Consider the following 17595-nt stretch of genomic DNA (forward strand, 5'->3'; position numbering starts at 1 on the left):
TTCTGTCATCAGCATCCTTGCATCTCATAATGCCCTGAGATCAGTCTGTGTGGAATAAACAAAAGGAAAGGGGGGAAAAGGACGGAATGAAATGGGAGATGGGGTCAGATGATGACCTTAAACAAGGTAGAGGGGCTTCCACTGAACCCTCTGTGCAGTGAGACCCTTGCGTGTTCCTGGTAAGAGAAGTGCCTTGAAGTCAGGAAAGGGAAGTAACTGCCACCTCCAAAGTGTCCCATTACCCAAGCCACTTCCCTCCTCCACCCCATCTTCTCCCCAACCTCCTGTGTCCCCAGTCCCCTCATCACATGTGGCTGAGACGCCAGGGCTAAGATGAGAATGACAGCTGCCCAGTTTTGCTGCAGGAAAACCCGTATTTAATGCTGAAGGGGAACCACCAGGAAATGGAAGGCAACGACCGCTACGAGGGCTTCTGTGTGGACATGCTCAAGGAGCTGGCAGAGATCCTCCGGTTCAACTACAAGATCCGTCTGGTCGGGGACGGCGTGTACGGCGTGCCCGAGGCCAATGGCACCTGGACGGGCATGGTCGGGGAGCTGATCGCTCGGGTAAGGAAAGAACAGGTGGTTTGGATCTGGGGGTGGGCCGGGGAGGCTGGTGGAAGGACAGAAGGTTGTGCTGTATGCTTATGAACCCACTGTTTATTCAGTCAATCAGTCATGCTGTTTTCATTTATTCGCCCATTCATTGCACGAATCTTCCCTGAGCTGGCACCGAGCCAGGCATTGGTGGTATAGATACATTGGTATTGGTCATTGGTGAATAAGATCACCATGATCCTTGCCCTGTGGCTCTTCTGGTCCCAGTCTAGAACCTGTAATGGCTAAGGAATAGAGGCCTTGACCAATAAACGCGACTTAGAGATTGGGTTCACTTCTTGGATAATTCAGGTGCTTTTTGTTTTACTTTTTAAAAAATTATTTATTTTTGGCTTCGCTGGGTCTTCATTGCTGCACAAGGGCTTTCCTTTAGTTGCAGCAGACAAGGGCTCCTCTCTAATTGCCATGAACAGGCTCCTCATTGTGGTGCCTTCTCTGGTTGTGAAGCACCAGCTCTCGGATGCACAGGCTCAGCGGTTGTGGCACACAGGCTTAGTTGCCCTGTGGCATGTGGGATCTAGGGCTTCCCAGGTGGCGCTAGTGGTGAAGATTCCACCTGCCAATGCAGGAGAAGTAAGAACCGCAGGTTTGATCCCTGGCTCGGAAAGATCACTCCACTCCAGTATTCTTGCCTGGAGAATCCCATGGACAGAAGAACCTGGCGGGCTACAGTCCAAAGGATCACAAAGAGTCAGACACAACTGAAGCGACTTAGCACACACACATGTAGGATCAGTCGGATACAACTGAAGTGACTTAGCACACACACATGTGGGATCTAGTTCCTAGAGCAAGGATCAAACCCGTGTCCCCTGCATTGGCAGGCAGACTCTCAACCACTGGACCACCAGGGGAGTTCCAGTTTTGATTATTTTTTTGATTATCAGTACCGTTGGCAGAGTTTGGACAGGTCCCGAGAGTGTAGAACACAGCTACATCAGCTGACTTTGACACTTGAGAAGGGCTGTCAAAGAGATATGGTTAAATAACAAGGGAAAAGGGACCGACTGTCAGAGGCATTGGTCACAGTTACGGCTATTCTGTTACTTCTAGTATTATTTTCTGCTATCCTTAATGTGCCCTTCCAGACCAGGGCCACGGTGCACTTGGGAGGGCTGTAAATTTTCAGGGTGAATGTGGAGACTTGATTAAAATGTAGGTGAGCATCCTCAAATGTCAATCATCATTCAGTTAGAGCAAGACTGTAGAAAGTTCTTCCAGGGCCAGAGCGTTTGTTTTCTTGGCACAAACCACTAACATCTGTAAAAACTAAGTTGCTATTAATTCACTGTCTGTATTTCCATAACTGAGTGTTTCTCGTCAGGGTAGGTGATTGGCACCCAATGCAGAGACCACAGACCTAGGTTCTTGGAGTGACTTTGAACCGACCGGTCTCCGTCTGTGCTTTCCAAGTTCAGGAGGAGCCCCTGCAGCCTCCCAGCCAGTGCCAGCGTGTAGGGGGCCTTACATACATCATCTCTAATCCTCTCAGAACGTACCTTTTATTAATAGTTCATCATTATCCTCGTTTTACAAATGTGCCACCTAAACAGAGAGCTTGAATGATTTGTCTGAAGGCACTCCGTCAGGGTGAGATAGGGTTGGGATTTGAACCCAGATGCGTCTAACTCCAGAATCCCACCATAGCACACGACCTCAGCTGGACTGAGATGTCACCAAGGAAATTCCGCATAAGCCCAGTCCCTTCCTTTGTGTTGTCTATCCCTCTCACCTTTGCTTGCTTTTTTCTCTCCTTCTTTCCTCTCATCTCTTTATCTGTTAAATTAACATGATTGTAATCTTTTATATATGGGCTTTCCAGGTGGCTCGCTGGTAAAGAATCGCCTGCCAATGCAGGAGACATGGGTTCGATCCCTGGGTTGGGAAGATTCCCTGGAGAAGGAAATGGCACCCCACTCCAGTATTCTTGCCTGGAGAATCCCATGGACAGAGGAGCCTGGCAGGCTACAGTCCACAGGGTTGCAAAGAGATGGACATGACTGAGTGACTGAGTATGCATGCCACATTTTATATGTACCAAACTTGGGATAAAAGATACATTTTTTAAATCCCAGTCTCCAAGGATAAAAATGTTAGTTGGGGTATTGAATAAGCAATCCTTGGCAATGCATGATGGAAAGTTCTATGTAGTCAAAAGCGTGTGGAAGGTATTTAAGGGCTGAGGTGGGATGGTGGTTAGGAGTTTTCCTGATAGCATTTGCAGTGACTCAGCAGGGCCAGCAGCAAGTCTTGTTTAGTGACACCGTGAATTGTCCAGTTCCTAGAGTCCAGGAGGGAGGCCTTGCTGGCAGAGTGAGGCTTGCAGGCAATCATGAAAGACCATAGGAGGCCCAAGGGGCCCTGAGAGCCTCTCACAGGGACAGGCTGGGGGCGAAGCCTTCTGCCATCTTTGAGGTTCAACCCCCTAGCCGATGATGCCCACGCGTCCCGGAAAAAGGATGGGGGTCCCCAAAAAGGGTTCAGGTTAGCTCCTGAACCCCTCCCCCAAGGCAGTCTTACTGTTTAGAACCCCGGTCGAGGCGCCCTCTAGTGGTTAAACCTCAGAAAGCTGAACCGCCCCTCCTCCTGTCTTACGGACTCGGTGACCTTGAGCGGTTTCTTCAGCTCCCTTGCACTGCCTTGTGACTTGTGGGGTGACTTCAGGGATGTCGGAGTCGGTGCACAGCCATCCCCTTATCAGCCCCTTAATGAGCTGTGACGTGGACTGGCAGGAAGAGGAAAGGATCCGGGACTCAAGGACATGCAGCTCCATACTGAATGATTTGGGCAATCAGACTGGGATATTAAAATTCACCCCAGATCAGCTTTCAAGTCAAAACACTGCTGCTTTGGTCTCATCAAGACGTGGCTGGGTAGTATTAATTAATTAAGGAATTAATCCATTCTTTCAATACATATGCTGGCCCTGATCTTCCCCAGGTTCAGTGCTTGATATGTCTGCCCCGATGTCTCCTAGGATCACAACAGTCCTAAGGCCCGCAGACCCCCTGTTTGACCCCTTCCCCAAGTTGCACAGATGAGAGGTTATAACAGCAAAGCCTTGGGGTTGGCTAGCCAGTGTCCTAGACAGAAGAGACCTCAGAGGTCATCTCACCTAAATTTGTTACTTATATACAGATGAGGAAATGCAGGCTCAAGGAGGTTAAATAACCTGCCAAAATCACACAGCTGGTAAGTTTAGAGTCAGCATTTAAACCCTGGTCCAGCTGACTTGGGGCTTCCCTGCTGGCTCAGACGGTAAAGAGTCTGCCTGCAATGCAGGAGACCCGGATTCGATCCCTGGGTCAGGAAGATCTCCTGGAAGAGAGCATGACAACCCACTTCACTATTCTTGGCTGGAGAATCCCCATGGACAGAGAAGCCTGGAGGGGTACAGTCGCTGGGGTCCCAAAGAGTCGGACACGACTGAGTGAGCTGACTTCAGTGCTCATGGTCTGAGAGTGGGAATCTTGATGTTAAACCTAATGTCAGTTCACTTACTTACTAGCTGTGTGTTCTTGGGCAACATTTTTTATCCTTCTCACCCCCATCCCCCAAAGCTTCAGTGTTCATCCAGAAAGAATTTTTGTAAGGATTTAAAATAACACACACATGAGCATGCCCACACCCACAGAAAGTTTGATAGACAGAAATCTCTTTATTTAGATCATTTGAGGAATGCAGTAGCCTCCTGGATGCAGAGTGATGCAGCCTAGAGAGTCATCTCCTGGGTCATCTCCACTGGGTGTTCTAGAGCCTCAGTCTTTCATATCCACAGTCACCTGCTTACTGTGGGGCTTGCACTCATGGCGTGTTAGTTATGAAAGAGCATTCAAACATATTTTCTGCTTACTTTTGAAAATCATCAGAGTATGTCTTTCAGTGTAAATCCTGTTAAAAGTAGGAGTGTGGTTGGAGTGAAAACAAGTGACTTCACATCATCTGGGCAGGTGGCTGGCCTCTCACCCCCCAGGGCCATATCTGGGTAGGGGAGATGTGCAGTGTGTCTGTTTGGGAGCCTCTTGGGTCTGGATTCATTTTGCCCCCAGTCAAACCCTTCACAAGCTGAGCCCACAGCTGTGATGGTGTGTTTTGCTGGAAGTGTACTTGGCAGAGGGGAGGAGATAGACTAAAGATTGAAGAAGAAGATGCCCTTGGAACAGTCTCAACATCCTCCTGTGTCACCCCAGTATATTTATTTAAACTGAATTTTTCATTGAAATTGTTGGAGGTATTCAGATACAGAGTTGAATGAGACAGACACTGGGTCACTCTTTGATGGAGGACCAGTTGGGTAAAAGCAGAGTGAGAAAGGCTAGGATGGGGAGGTAGAGGGGCTGGTGAGAGGACTGGAGGAGGGCCTCCTGACTCTGCTTTTGATGTGTAGGGAAGACACCTGCAGGAGATGTTGCTTGACTTGAATCTTTAAGGACCAGGAGAAGTTGGCCAGGGAGAGCAGGGATGTGGAGAGAGAAGATCAAGCCAGGAGGAAGGGAACCAGGCAGAGTCCACGGCTTGGAGACAGGAAGGGGCATGGTAGTTTCCGTTTTAGGATGTTACAGCTGGAACAGAGCGTGGTGGGAAGTGAGCCTAGGGAGTGGGCGGTGGCCTATACGGCCTTCTACAGTGTGGAACATAGATGGGTGAGGGATGGGAAAGTCCTGGAGGCAGGGGAACCAGGGAGAAGACTGAATTGTTGCAAGAGGTGATGAGAACCAAAAGTAACTTAGGAATCAGAAGAAGCCTTCAAAAGCTGTCTTTAAAGGTAACAGTTTTTCTGTAATATAGAATGACTCAGTGGTGAAGAATCCTCCTGCCAGTGCAGGAGACAGGAGTTCCATCCCTCACTTGGGAAGATCCCCTGGAAAAGGAAATGGCAATCCACTCCAGTATTCTTGCCTGGAGAATCCCATGGACAGAGGAATCTGGAGAGCTACAGTCCACGGGGTCGTAAAAGAGTCAGACAGACTTAGCGATGAAACAATAAATACGATCTTTATAAAATATATGTGTTTTAAAAAACAAAGAAACAAAAATTACTTGTAATTCCACCAGTCAGTAATACCCGTGGTTAACATTTCAATATGATCCCTTCTGATTTCTTGATGAGTGTGTACTTACACAAGTTTTTTTCTTAAGTGAGATCATAGTATAATTCTGTTTGGTAACTTGTGGAAGGTATTTAACCGATGCGTTGTCCGGACTCAAGGACTGAATGGGCGTGGCCCGTGCAGAGGGAGGAGAGTAGAATGAATGACACCCGGGTTTCTCTTGTGGACACTGATGTGCACGTCTGGGTGGATGGTGCTGCCAGTCTTTGAAGTGGAAAACCCAGGAGAAAAACAGGTCTGGGAGGAAAGAGGGGGATGATTCCCGCTTTGGAAGCGGTAACTGTGGAAAGCCTTTTGGATGCGTAGGTAGAGATGCTCAGCAGCGAGTTGGTTAGAGTGGGCTCTGCGGCTCCAGGCGTAGGTGCTGGCGTGGTTGGCGAGCTGTGGTTTGCAGCTGTGAGGAGGGACGGAACCCTCTGGGAGAAAATCATACATTCAGGAGGGCGGTGAGGGAGGAGAGCCTGTGAAGGCTGCTGAGAGAGGTGGGTAAAGAAGCTTCCCACCTCTTGAAAGGAAGCACAAAAGAGCCTCCCGTCAGATTTAGAATGCAGAAGCCACGGACAAGAGGGGTTTCGGTGGGTGGCTGGATTGAAATCACACTGCAATGGTTGAATCATTGTGGAATACTCTTTACAGAAGCTTCGCTCTTGTGGGAAAGCAAGATAAAGGGTTGTAGCTAGAAGGAGCTGTGGAGCTGAAAGGTTGGCTGTTGTTTAAAATGAAATCGCTCGTGGAAGCAGCTGCTGGGACTCGAGAGCGCGTGCGTCTCTTAGGCATTGGGGAGAGCAGGGATGGTCACGTGGCTGGAGCGGAGTCCTGGTGGGGATCACGGTGGGCAGGACAGGGGGCGGGGAGGCGCATTCGTGAAGGGGTTTGCGGTCCTCGCGGAGACACGGACAGGTCACTGGGAAACAGTGCAGTCAGGGGTGTGTCTGTCCTGGCTGTTGTCCTTGTCACCCCCCCCCACACACACACACACGTATGCGTTGATTTCATGTTTGAAACTGCGTTCCCAGCCCTGATTCTTTATCCTCCATAAGGGCTCTGTGAAGTGGACCTATGGGTGAATACCCTGCGGCTTAGAAGTACAAATGATTCACCCCTGGTCCCACAGCCAGCAGATGGGCACCTGAGTCCTCATGGCCTCTCCTGATGGACTCACACTGTCATCTCCCTCCAGCCATGAATGGTGCTCTCTTCTGAGAGGCCTTTCTAGGCAGAGCCTGTGGAGGATGCCCAGAACGTGGTACCCACGTCTGACTCTGGCCCATAAAGGGGCTGCACTTTATTTGTAAAGTGAGTGGATGACCTCTCTGACCCCTTCTCTGCTCCCCCAGTTGTGTGTGAAGCTTTCTTTGTGGGTTCAGCCCTGAGCAGTGGTATCCTGGAAGGGGAGAGATTGCATTTCACATCCTAGGGGCCCAGCTTGGGAAGGACTAAAGCGTGTTCAGGAAGAGAGAGAGAGCCCCCCTCAAGCTTCAAAGCTCAGAACCATGTCCCCTGTTGGCAGTCAACGCCAGGTTGGCAGAACAGCCCATTTAGGTTCAAAGAGAAAGGGGCTTTAGAAGGCTTAGATTCAAGGCTCATAAGCTTTGGACATCAAATAGCTCTTACCAATGACATTTTGATGAATTAAGTGTAGATGAAGCTGAAATGCCTCATTCCTTTCCCCTCCTGGGCCCCTAGGAGAAAGGATTGTGGAGACGGTTTGCCGAGGCCTGGCAGGGTGGGTTGTCTGTGGCCTCAATCCACTGGGAAAGTTGTTCAGAGACATTTTGCTGAACTAAAAAAAAAAAAAAATACAACTAGTCCCCTGGGATTCCTTTTCACCTTGAAGCCAGAGACTATTTTAACTGAAAATAGGTCATAGAATTCTATTCTTTAAAATCAAGATACTGATCCAGGGACTAAAACTGAATGCTCTACTCTTTTCCCATGTGACAGCCATGTTCAAGGGTGGGGACTTTCTCTTCCTCTTAAAGCCTGGTCCCTGTGTTTACTCAGATAGGAGGAGGTGGGCTCCAATGATAATTCAGCAAGTCATTCATTCATTCATTCATTCATTCACTCATTCATCAAAGTGCCCACTCTCTGACAAGCACCATTGGGATGGGAGGAATTGCTGGTAAGGAGTTCAGGACCTACTCAAAGAGACAAGTGAACCACAAATTCCAGTACCGTGTGATACATGCTCTATTAATAATATTAACAGTGCTGACAAAGATCCACATAATCAGAGCTGTGGTTTTTCCAGTGGTCACGTATGGATGTGAGAGTTGGACCATAAGGAAGGCTGAGTACTAAAGAATTGATGCTTTTGAATTGTGGTACTGGCAAAGATCCTGGAAAGTCCCTTGGACAGCAAGGAGATTAAACCGGTCAATCCTAAAGGAAATCAACCCTGTATATTCATTGGAAGGACTGATGCTGAAGCTCCAATACTTTGGCCACCTGATGCAAAGAGCCAACTCATAGGAAAAGACCCTGATGCTGGGAAAGATTGAGGGCAGGAGGAGAAGCGGGTGACAGAGGACGAGATGGTTGGATGGCATCACCGACTCGATGGATGTGAGTTTGAGCAAACTCCAGGAGATAGTGAAGGACAGGGAAGCCTGGTGTGCTGCAGTCTATGGGGTCACAAAGAGTTAGGCACAACTTAATGACTGAACGACAACAACAATGATGAAGATAACAATGACCGACATTTATTAAGTGTTTCCTGTGGGCCAGGCACTGTTTTACACGCTTGACTCGTTTGTCTTCATGATAACCAGATGTTCCAGGTGAGGAAACTGAGTCACGAAGCAGATAACGTGGGTCACATGGGTAGTGAGCGACACTGGTAGGGCTGGCGGACGCACGAACAAGGTTTGTACAGGAGTGAGCAGGGAAGGACTCACCCAGGAAGGGACCATGGAACAGAGTGTTGAGGATGGAGGAGCATCATCTCAGTAGAAAAGAATATTTTAGGTGCAGAAAATACTGAGATTATCCAGGCAGTGCAAATGGTTCTGTGCGGCTGGCATCAAGTATGGCAGGGAGTGGAGGCGGGTAGAGCTATAGGCAGGGGCCAGTGGTGACAGGATTTATATGTTTGTATACTTAAACTATGTCCAGAGGGCTAACGGGGAGCTTTTGAAGAGAGAGAGAGGTGGTTGGTTTGTTTTATTCCAGGAGGGGAGGAGTGCTGTAATTGGCTTTGGTCCCAGAAAGTTAGTCCGGGAGGCGAGATGGGGATGAATTGGATGTGGGAAGACCAAATTCAGTTATGCTTATCAGAGAGTGGTCCAGGGATGCAGGGGGCGGGATGGGGCCTGAATGAAAGCAGGGTCAGTGAAGATGACCAGGAGAAAACGGCGACAGTATGGGGTCTCGGCCTTTCTTTCTAGGACCTACTGAGTGCGGGAGCTCCCCTTTCCTGGGGACTTTTAAGCAGGTTGTCCTGCTTCTCAGGAAAAGAGGGAAGGCTGTCTGACTCTGGGCAAGGTCCTTCCTGGACTGGCTTCATGCGGCATGTGTGTCAAGCAGTGGTCCCTGCATACAACCCCTGAGAGGTGGGAAGGGAGGAAATCCATCTTGTCTGGTTCATTATCCACAGGCTGTTGTCCTTGAGAATAAAAGGGCCAGAGCCCTGGGCTGCTTCCTGGACCACAACCGCCTTTGCTCTCCATCTCTCGTCAGACCCTCCCTTACAACTGTCTGTCTCATCTGGAGTCCTCAAAGGTTCCTTTCTATTACCCGAGTCCTTTCACCCACCCGATAAAAAGCCAATGAAAGCAGTTTTGAAACTGCAGCCACTGTGCCTTTCTTCTGAGATGTCTGTCTCAGCTGCTGCCCATGCAGCTGGGTGCTGCTGTCTGTCTCTGTGACCGCTGTCCTCTCTCCACATTTACGGCTGGGGTGCACACCCCCCAGAAGACTGCAGCTGGGCCTCTGGACCCTCAGCCTGAAATGAACATGAGCCCCAGACAATACCTACCTGGCCGTCACCGGCTTTCAGCTGAGGGCTCTGTCGTGGGCCTTCAGATTTTTTCCTCTTGCTCTCCATGGCTCTGTAGAGAATTAGAATGGGGGGAGTGGTCATCTGATGAAGGCACCCTGTCCTTATTCAAAGCTGAGCCCCCAGGAGGGAGAGGAGGACGAGGACAGCTGCTGACAAGGGCAGCCACTATGTAGGAACTCGGCAGATGCTATTTCATTTAATCCGTGCATGGTCTGAGAGGGATTATTACTCCATTTTACAGATGAAATGGAGGCTCAGAGAGTCAACAATGAACCCAAGCACAGACTCACAGCAAGCAGCCAGAGCCCAGATTCATATGCTATCTTGTGCATGCCTTACTGCACCACCAGGGACGCATGAGAACTGGGGGCTGGAATGGAGCATGATTTTGGTACAGACTTCCTGTCCTCTGCATCTATGTGCTAGGAGAATGGAGAGGAAGGAGTAGACTGGACCAGAAGAATGGCAAAAAAAGAGGAGGCGCTGCGTGGCCAGATTGAGAGGGACACATGGATGATATTTACATCCTCAACTGCATTATCTGGGAAGTGGGTGTTATAACTACTTCCTTTTTACGGACTAAGAACACACAGCCCCAGAGAGGCCAGTGCCTAGAAGCACTAGAATTTGAAACCAGGTCTCTTTCCTCCAGGAGCTCTCCCACTGGAAAGGCAGACAGATGGCAGAAGTTATTTTAACACCAAGTTGTATGGAATAAAGCTCTGTTATAAACTACATCGTTTTCAACTGATAAAGTAGGAGGCAGGAATGACTCCTCACTGCGGACCGCTAGGATGGATTCTCGGTGGTGATGAGACTGGCAGTTCCTTGCGGGCAAGCACAGTATCTCATTCCTCTTGATATCCACATGCACCTGTCACAGTGCCTGGGACACAGGAAAGTGTGTCAGATAGTTCTTTAGGTCATGCAGAGCAAGGCACCAGGTGATAAGCGCTTCCTGAATAAACTTAGGGAGTTCATTCCTTAGCAGGTTTCTATCAACCCAATTGTTAACCTGAGGCTTGGAAAACTGGGCCATGAATTGATTAATCAATCAGCAGATAGTAATTTAACACAGTAAGTCAGTTACTGTGCTGGAGGTTTGGGGGGAAAGGATAGGTGAGATTTGGTTTTGTCTTTGAGAATTTACAGGCGAGGTGGTATGGAGGTAGGCAGAATACAGACACATAAAAGAAGCAGTGTGCTACAGGGTGGGCAGGAGAGAGGTGAGTAGGTTGCTAAGGGAGCCCTAAGCAGGGCAGAACCAGGGAGTGAGAGTGTGCATCAGCTGTGAGGGCACACGGCTTAAATGCTCATCTCCCAAGAAGCAGTGTCAAGATGGTTCCCTCTCTGGGATCATGGACCATGAGGCCCAGAGAATCAGCCACAGATTCAGGAAGAGAGAGCAGAGCTTTGCCTGGCTGTCCTGAGATTCCGGGAGGGTTCTTTCTACTGAGGAAGCTGCTATGGATGGGAATCCCAGGGGCTTTGGAGTTGTTATGTTCGCAGCTGCCCCAGCAGCTCCAGACTGGGAACGCCTCCAAACCCCATGAGTGTCTAGAAGCGGCCTGGGAAATTTGTCAGAAGGCTTCCTTCTTGGGAATTATTTCCGCCTTCCCAGCCGAGTAGCAGCTGTTTAGGGGAGTGAGGGTCTGCAGAGTAAGTGAAAGTGGGTTAATTAAGGCATCTGAAAGCCTTCTGAGAGGTTGTCTTGCTGTGACACAGAAGGGCCAGGCAGTAGGGAATTGACTTGGGGCAGGAGTGGGGAAGGAAACTGCGAAAAGTGGTATCTTAATGTCTCCTAAGAGTCCTGTAGTCCTGATTGCCCGCCTCACGTGGCGGAGGTGAGGTGTCACCTACGGGCTCGACCATGCCCCAGGCTGGAGTCTGAGATCAAGGGTGCTTTGAACAGGTCCAGTTGGGCATGAGGACATGTAACCTCTGTCTTGTTCCCCAAAGTGAAAGAAAAGGCGCTCAGTCTTGTCCAACTCTTCAAGACCCCATGGACTATACAGTCCATGGAATTCTCCAGGCCAGAATACTGCAGTGGGTAGCCTCTCCCTTCTCCAGGGGATCTTCCCAACCCAGGGATCGAACCCAGGTCTCCTGCATTGCAGGCAAATTCTTTACCAGGGAAGCCACAAGGGAAGCCGTTGTTCCCCAAAGTACCCGGTAACTCAGCTGCTGATTTTTCTCCAAAGCCTGAATCTCTGATGCTACCAACCCTGGGTCTTGTCCCTCCCTTCCCTCCAGGAGTTAAGGATGCTCTTCCTGAACCTGGGACCAGGGCCCTACTCACCCTACTTAAGTGCTTCCCATCCTCAGGCGCTATTACCTGCCCCTACAGGCATTGATTCAACACTGGTTGTGACTTCAGGTTAAATAAGACCCAGTTTTTACTTTCACTAGGTTCACATTCTACCTTCACAGAGCCTCCAAGGAAGGTTGTGCAAATTGTATATTGTACAAGGGGTGGGTGGGGACTGAAACCCAGCCTCACGCAGCTCACCAAGCATGTGCTCTGGTGTGAGCCTCTATCCACCTGTAAATTTTCTTCCTGCAAAGACGTCTTTAGTTTGCCAAGTCGTGTGCCCACCGAGTTTGCTAGGAGGATCAAGTTTTATAATTTGTACAGTGGCCCCCAAGTATAATAAGAATGAGGCCCATTGCATACAAATGAGACCACAGCATGAGATGTATGCAAAATGGGATCATATACAAAATTTTATGGGAATACAGGAAAAAAAGAAATTATGCAGCTCCAGGAAGCCAGGCAAGACTTTAGAGCAGCAATAACGATAATAATAGCTATTGTTTATTGAGGAGCTACTACCTGCCAGGCATTTCTTATGTGTCATTTCCTCTCCGACAACAATCTTACAAATAAATGTTATTATTCACAGTTTATAGTGAGGATGCTGAGGTTAGCCCCAGCTTAACAGAGAGACTAACTCAGCTAACAAGTTGATTGATTCTGGAATTCAAAGCCAAGCCTGACATCAAAGTCCATGGTCATTCTAACACACTGTGATGCCTCTAAGGGAAGTTAATAGTCAAGTTGGACTTTAATGGATAAGTAGGAATTTGACAAGAGCCAAGGAGGAAAGAGTTACAGGCAGAGGGAACTGTGTGGGCAAAGACATGGAGTTTGAAATATGTGACAGGTGTAAAGAACACAAATAGAGCAATGTGGCTGCATCGTAGGTTGACGAGAGATCAGGGCTTGAAGTGACGCTGGAGAGAAAGTGTGGGACAGATCGTGAATATCACTGTAAGGAGTTTGGACCGTATTTGAAAGCTAGTAGGTAGTTGCTGGGGGTTTCCCAGGTGCCTCAGTGGTAAAGAATCCTCTTGCCAAGCAGGAGACACCGCTTCAATCGCTGGGTCTGAAAGATCCCCTGGAGAAGGAAATGACAACCCACACCAGTATTCTTGCCTGAGAAATCCCATGGACAGAGGAACCTACAGTCCAGCTACAGTCCATGAGGTCACTAAGAGTCAGACACAACCTAGCAACTGAGTGCGCATGGACACGCGCACACACACACAGGGAGTTGCCGGAGTCTCTTTAAGGGGGCAGTGATGTGCTCAGACCTTTTGCTGGAAATTGATTCTAGAGCAGTGGTTCTCAAAGTGTGGTCCTGGAACCAGCAGCAGCAGTATTCCCTAGGGCTCGTCAGAAACCCAAATTCTGGGGTCCCATCCAGACCTGCTGAATCAGAGTCTGGAGTAGGGCCCAGCAACATGCATTTTCATAGGCCCTCCAGGTGGTTGTAACGCACGGTCATGTTCGAGGACCCCAAGTGCCCCTGGCATCCACTCAGCTGGACAGATGGAGTGGGGAGGAACTAGAAGCAATGAGACCAGTGCAGGAGCTACTGAATAATCCCAGTAAAGACTTGAGTGATGACAGCGGCGGTCAGACCTGGGCGGTAGTGATGGATTACATGGGCGTTTCAGAGGCAGGATGGATGAGGCTTGGTTGCTGAATGAGAGACAGCAGGGAGGTGGGAGGGGGAGACTCTGGCTGACTCCTGGTCTCGGCTTTAGGTGACAAGTGCCTGGTGAAGTCATGAACTGACAAACAGTCTCTGGAAAAAACAAGTTGCTTTAGATGGCAGAGATGAGAAATAGACGACATGGGTCTGAAGTACAGGCAGAAGTTGGAGGTGGAGAAATATAGTGTGGGGGAAAGATGGGTGAGGGAGGCCAGCGAGAGGGCAGAGCTGGGCCCAAGCTCCATTTGAGGGTCATCAGAGGCAGGAGGTAGTGAAATGGGGGGAGCTGAGCGTGCTCATCCATCCTCCACCCCTCTCCCCATGCTGCATCCCTGACCCCGGGTGCTTGGACAAGCCAGCCAGTGTTTCTGATCCACCCCACTCACATCTTCGTCCTCAAAATGGAGATAGTAGCATCCGCCCCAGGGTTATTATGAGAAATCAATGAACTGTAATGTCCTCAGTATCCCTGGCATGCTGTGACTCTCAGACAAGGTCAGACCTCGGCTCTCCTTGCCGCCTGTTACCCGCCTCTCCCATAATGCTCTGCCTGCACTTCCTCTCCGGACCTAAAGCCTCAGTTCCTCCTCCATCCATCCCCAAACACATGGGTCCACAGGCCTGCCTTTCTGCAAGATGTGCTCTTCCAGGGCTGGGTCCTTCCCTGTCCCAGGCTGGCCTGGGTTAATTGGGCTAATTTCTCCTTGCCACACCTGTCTGGGGACCACAAAAGTCTAACTGATCAACACAAAACTGAAGTACCACATGGCTGGTCACACTCCTGTGGCATGATCTCTGGCTGCCTTCTAAAGGTATCAGTGGGAACCTGCCGCAGTTCTGACCCCCTCTCCTTGCCCTCTTGTCTGGGGAAAGCAGACGCAAGGAGCAGAAATTCCCTCCAGAGGAACGGTCTCTGGGTCATCTCTTGCGAGAGACATAGCCTCTGTTAGGTGACAAGGTGGTGGCATTGGTGGCAAGTTCACATGTCCTCTTGATCTTAGAAAAAAAAATACCTTGAGTTGGAAGTCTAGGTATGTCCCTGAGCTTTAAGCTGGTGCCAAATCTCCCTGGGCCAACATTTGCTCCCTTTTTCAGTGAGCAAAAACATTTCCTCCATGTTCTACCTTCATCAAGCGAGGAGTAACTAAAGAACCTCTTGATGAGAGTGAAAGAGGAGAGTGAAAAAGCTGACTTAAAACTCAGCATTCAAAAAGCTAAGATCATGGCATCCGGTCCCATCACTTCATGGCAAATAGAAGGGGGAAAAGTGAAAACAGTGACAGATTTTATCTTCTTGGGCTCCAAAATCACTGTGGATGGTGACTGCAGCCATGAAATTAAATGGCTTGCTCCTTGGAAGGAAAGCTATGACAAACCTAGACAGTATATTAAAAAGCAGAGATATCACTTTGATGGCAAAAGATCTGTATAGTCAAAGCTATGGTTTTTCCACTAGTTATGTACGGTTGTGAGAGTTGGACCATAAAGAAGGCTGAGCACCGAAGAACTGATGCTTTCAAATTGTGGTGCTGGAGAAGAATCTGGAGAGTCCCTTGGACTGCAAGGAAATCAAACCAGTCAATCCTAAAGGAAATCAATCCTGAATATTCATTGGAAGGACTGATGCTGAAGCTGAAGCTCCAATACTTTGACCACCTGATGCAAAGAGCTGACTCTTTGGAAAATGCTGGGAAAGATTGAGGGTGGGAGGAGAAGGGGGTGAAAGAGGATGAGATGGTTGGATAGTATCAGCGACTCAATGGACATGAGTTTGAGCAAACTCCAGGAGATAGTGAAGAACAGGGAAGCCTGGCGTGCTGCAGTCCATGGGGTCGAAAAGAGTAGGACATGACTTAGCGACTGAATAACAACTACCTTCGTCAGTCACAATTTCACCAACGTCCCTACCATCTAAAGAAGTAATTAAGAGCTCACAAGACCTTGCATCTCCCATCACTGGCCCCACTCTCTCTGACCTTCTCTTGACTCCTTGTACATGGCATGCCCAGGTCCAGCATATGGTTTGTGCTCTTCTAGCAGAAACCTGTTCCTTCAAAGTCTCCAATCTACTGTTTCTACCTGGTTATCTAGGTCTAATCCAGATGTTTCCTCCTCCAGGAAGTATTCTTTCTCTGCCACCTAAGGGACTGCCATCCTGTCCCTGAACCCCACTCTTCCACAGTACCTTGTTGTATCATCTTCAAAGAAACTGTTGCCAAATGAAATCACCTTGCTTACTGTGAGACTAGAATGCAAATTCTCTGAGATCAGAAATTACATCTGTCTTGTTCATCTGTATGCTGATGGCACCTGGACCAGCCCCCAGCATACTTAGGAATTATAGGATGGATGAAAGGGTAGATAAATGGGTGGATGGATGGATGGATGAATAGATGAGTGGATTGATGGATGGTAAATAAATACGTGGGTAGATGGATGGATGGACTTCCCAGATGGTGCTAGTGGTAAAAACCTTGATGCTTGGATCAGGCAGATCCCCTGGAGGAAATCAGAGCAACCCACTCTAGTATTCTTTCCCGGAGAATCCCATGGCAGAGGAGCCTGGCAGGCTGTGGTCCATAGGGCTGCACAGAATCAGACATGACTGAAGTGACTTAGCACTCACACACGCAGATGGATGGATAGTAGATAAATGTTTGGGTGGATGGCTGGATGGATGGTAGATAAATGGGTGGGTGGGTGGATGGATGGATGGTAGATAAATGGGTTGATAGATGGATGGATGGATGGGTGGTAAGTAAATGGATGGGTGGAGGGATGGATAAGTAGATGGATGGGATGCCATGAAGGCATGTGTAAAAGAATGAACCATTATAGCCCTTGACCCCAAAGACCTCAGAGCCTGGACAGAACATCCCAATGCCAAGAACCAGTGGTAGATTTTCAGATGATCCCTTTGACCAGTAACAGGGAAAACACACAGTGGCCCAGAAGTGCTGGTGCATTCAGTAGGCTAGGGCAGCAGAGATGCCATTTGCCCTGGGGCTGTCCTCCCAGGGCAGCCACGGGCCCCCCCAAACACTTCCCATACTTCCTCCCTTCCTGGCTCCACCTTCCCCTGGTCCCCAAAGCTGGGCCCAGTGTATGTGCAACCCCGCCCTACATCCCACACCAATATTATCTTGAGAAAGAGGAGCTTAAGCTTCCTCCCCCTCTTTCCTCTCCTCATGGAGTGGGAATGTCTGGGATGAGTTGTCTCACTCCGAAATTGACCCCATCTTCTAGTTTTCTCTCTGAGTCACAGCCCTCTGTCTTCGGTCTTTAAGCTTTAGTTGGCCTAAATGATTGCTCAGCTCTCATCACACACATTTGTCCTCCAACTGCCTTTGTTTTACATGTATATATATATATATATATATATATATATATATATATATATATATCTTTGTTTGTTTTGACTGTGCTGGGTCTCAGTTACAATTCACGGAATCTTTAGTTGTGACATGCAAACTCTTGGTTATGGCATGTGGGATCTAGTTCCCTGACCAAGAATTGAACCTGGGCCCCCTGCATTAGGAGCACAGAGTCTTAGCCACTGGACCACCAAGGATGTCCCCTCCAACCTCCTTTGCAATCAACCTCTGCTTGTGCTTGCCGGTTTTATTTCCTGGAGTATAGGTGTTGGTGGAGAGAGTGACACCATGTGTACCATGAAGCGGGCGCTTCACGGACATCTGAGTCCTCTCCTCTGAGGCTCCTGTATGCTGAGCTCAACCCCTTGTGACTCCCTAGGCTAACCTTTCACCTGTTCCCTGGGTGATATTGCACCAAAGATAGTCGTGGGTGCTGTTTATTGAGCACTTACTAGATGCCAGGTGCAGTGCTAATAGTTGCTCTACAAA

General features: G+C 49.0%; 1 protein-coding gene and 1 non-coding gene across 3 annotated transcripts in view; one reads left to right on the forward strand and one right to left on the reverse strand.

Annotated features, from left to right (window-relative positions):
* GRIK4 (glutamate ionotropic receptor kainate type subunit 4) overlaps window positions 1-17595 on the forward strand; it is a 485478-nt gene that overhangs the window by 402339 nt on the left and 65544 nt on the right. For both annotated transcript variants that reach the window (XM_043901237.1, XM_043901238.1), the window contains exon 12: window positions 366-569. In XM_043901237.1, the coding sequence (XP_043757172.1) occupies window positions 366-569 (204 nt within the window). The remainder of the gene's footprint in view (window positions 1-365; window positions 570-17595) is intronic.
* TRNAR-CCU lies at window positions 17231-17303 on the reverse strand. The gene has a single exon. It is a non-coding gene; the product is annotated as a tRNA-Arg (tRNA).

Source organism: Cervus elaphus, chromosome 1 (genome assembly GCF_910594005.1).
Source record: "Cervus elaphus chromosome 1, mCerEla1.1, whole genome shotgun sequence".
Taxonomy (NCBI): domain Eukaryota; kingdom Metazoa; phylum Chordata; class Mammalia; order Artiodactyla; family Cervidae; genus Cervus; species Cervus elaphus.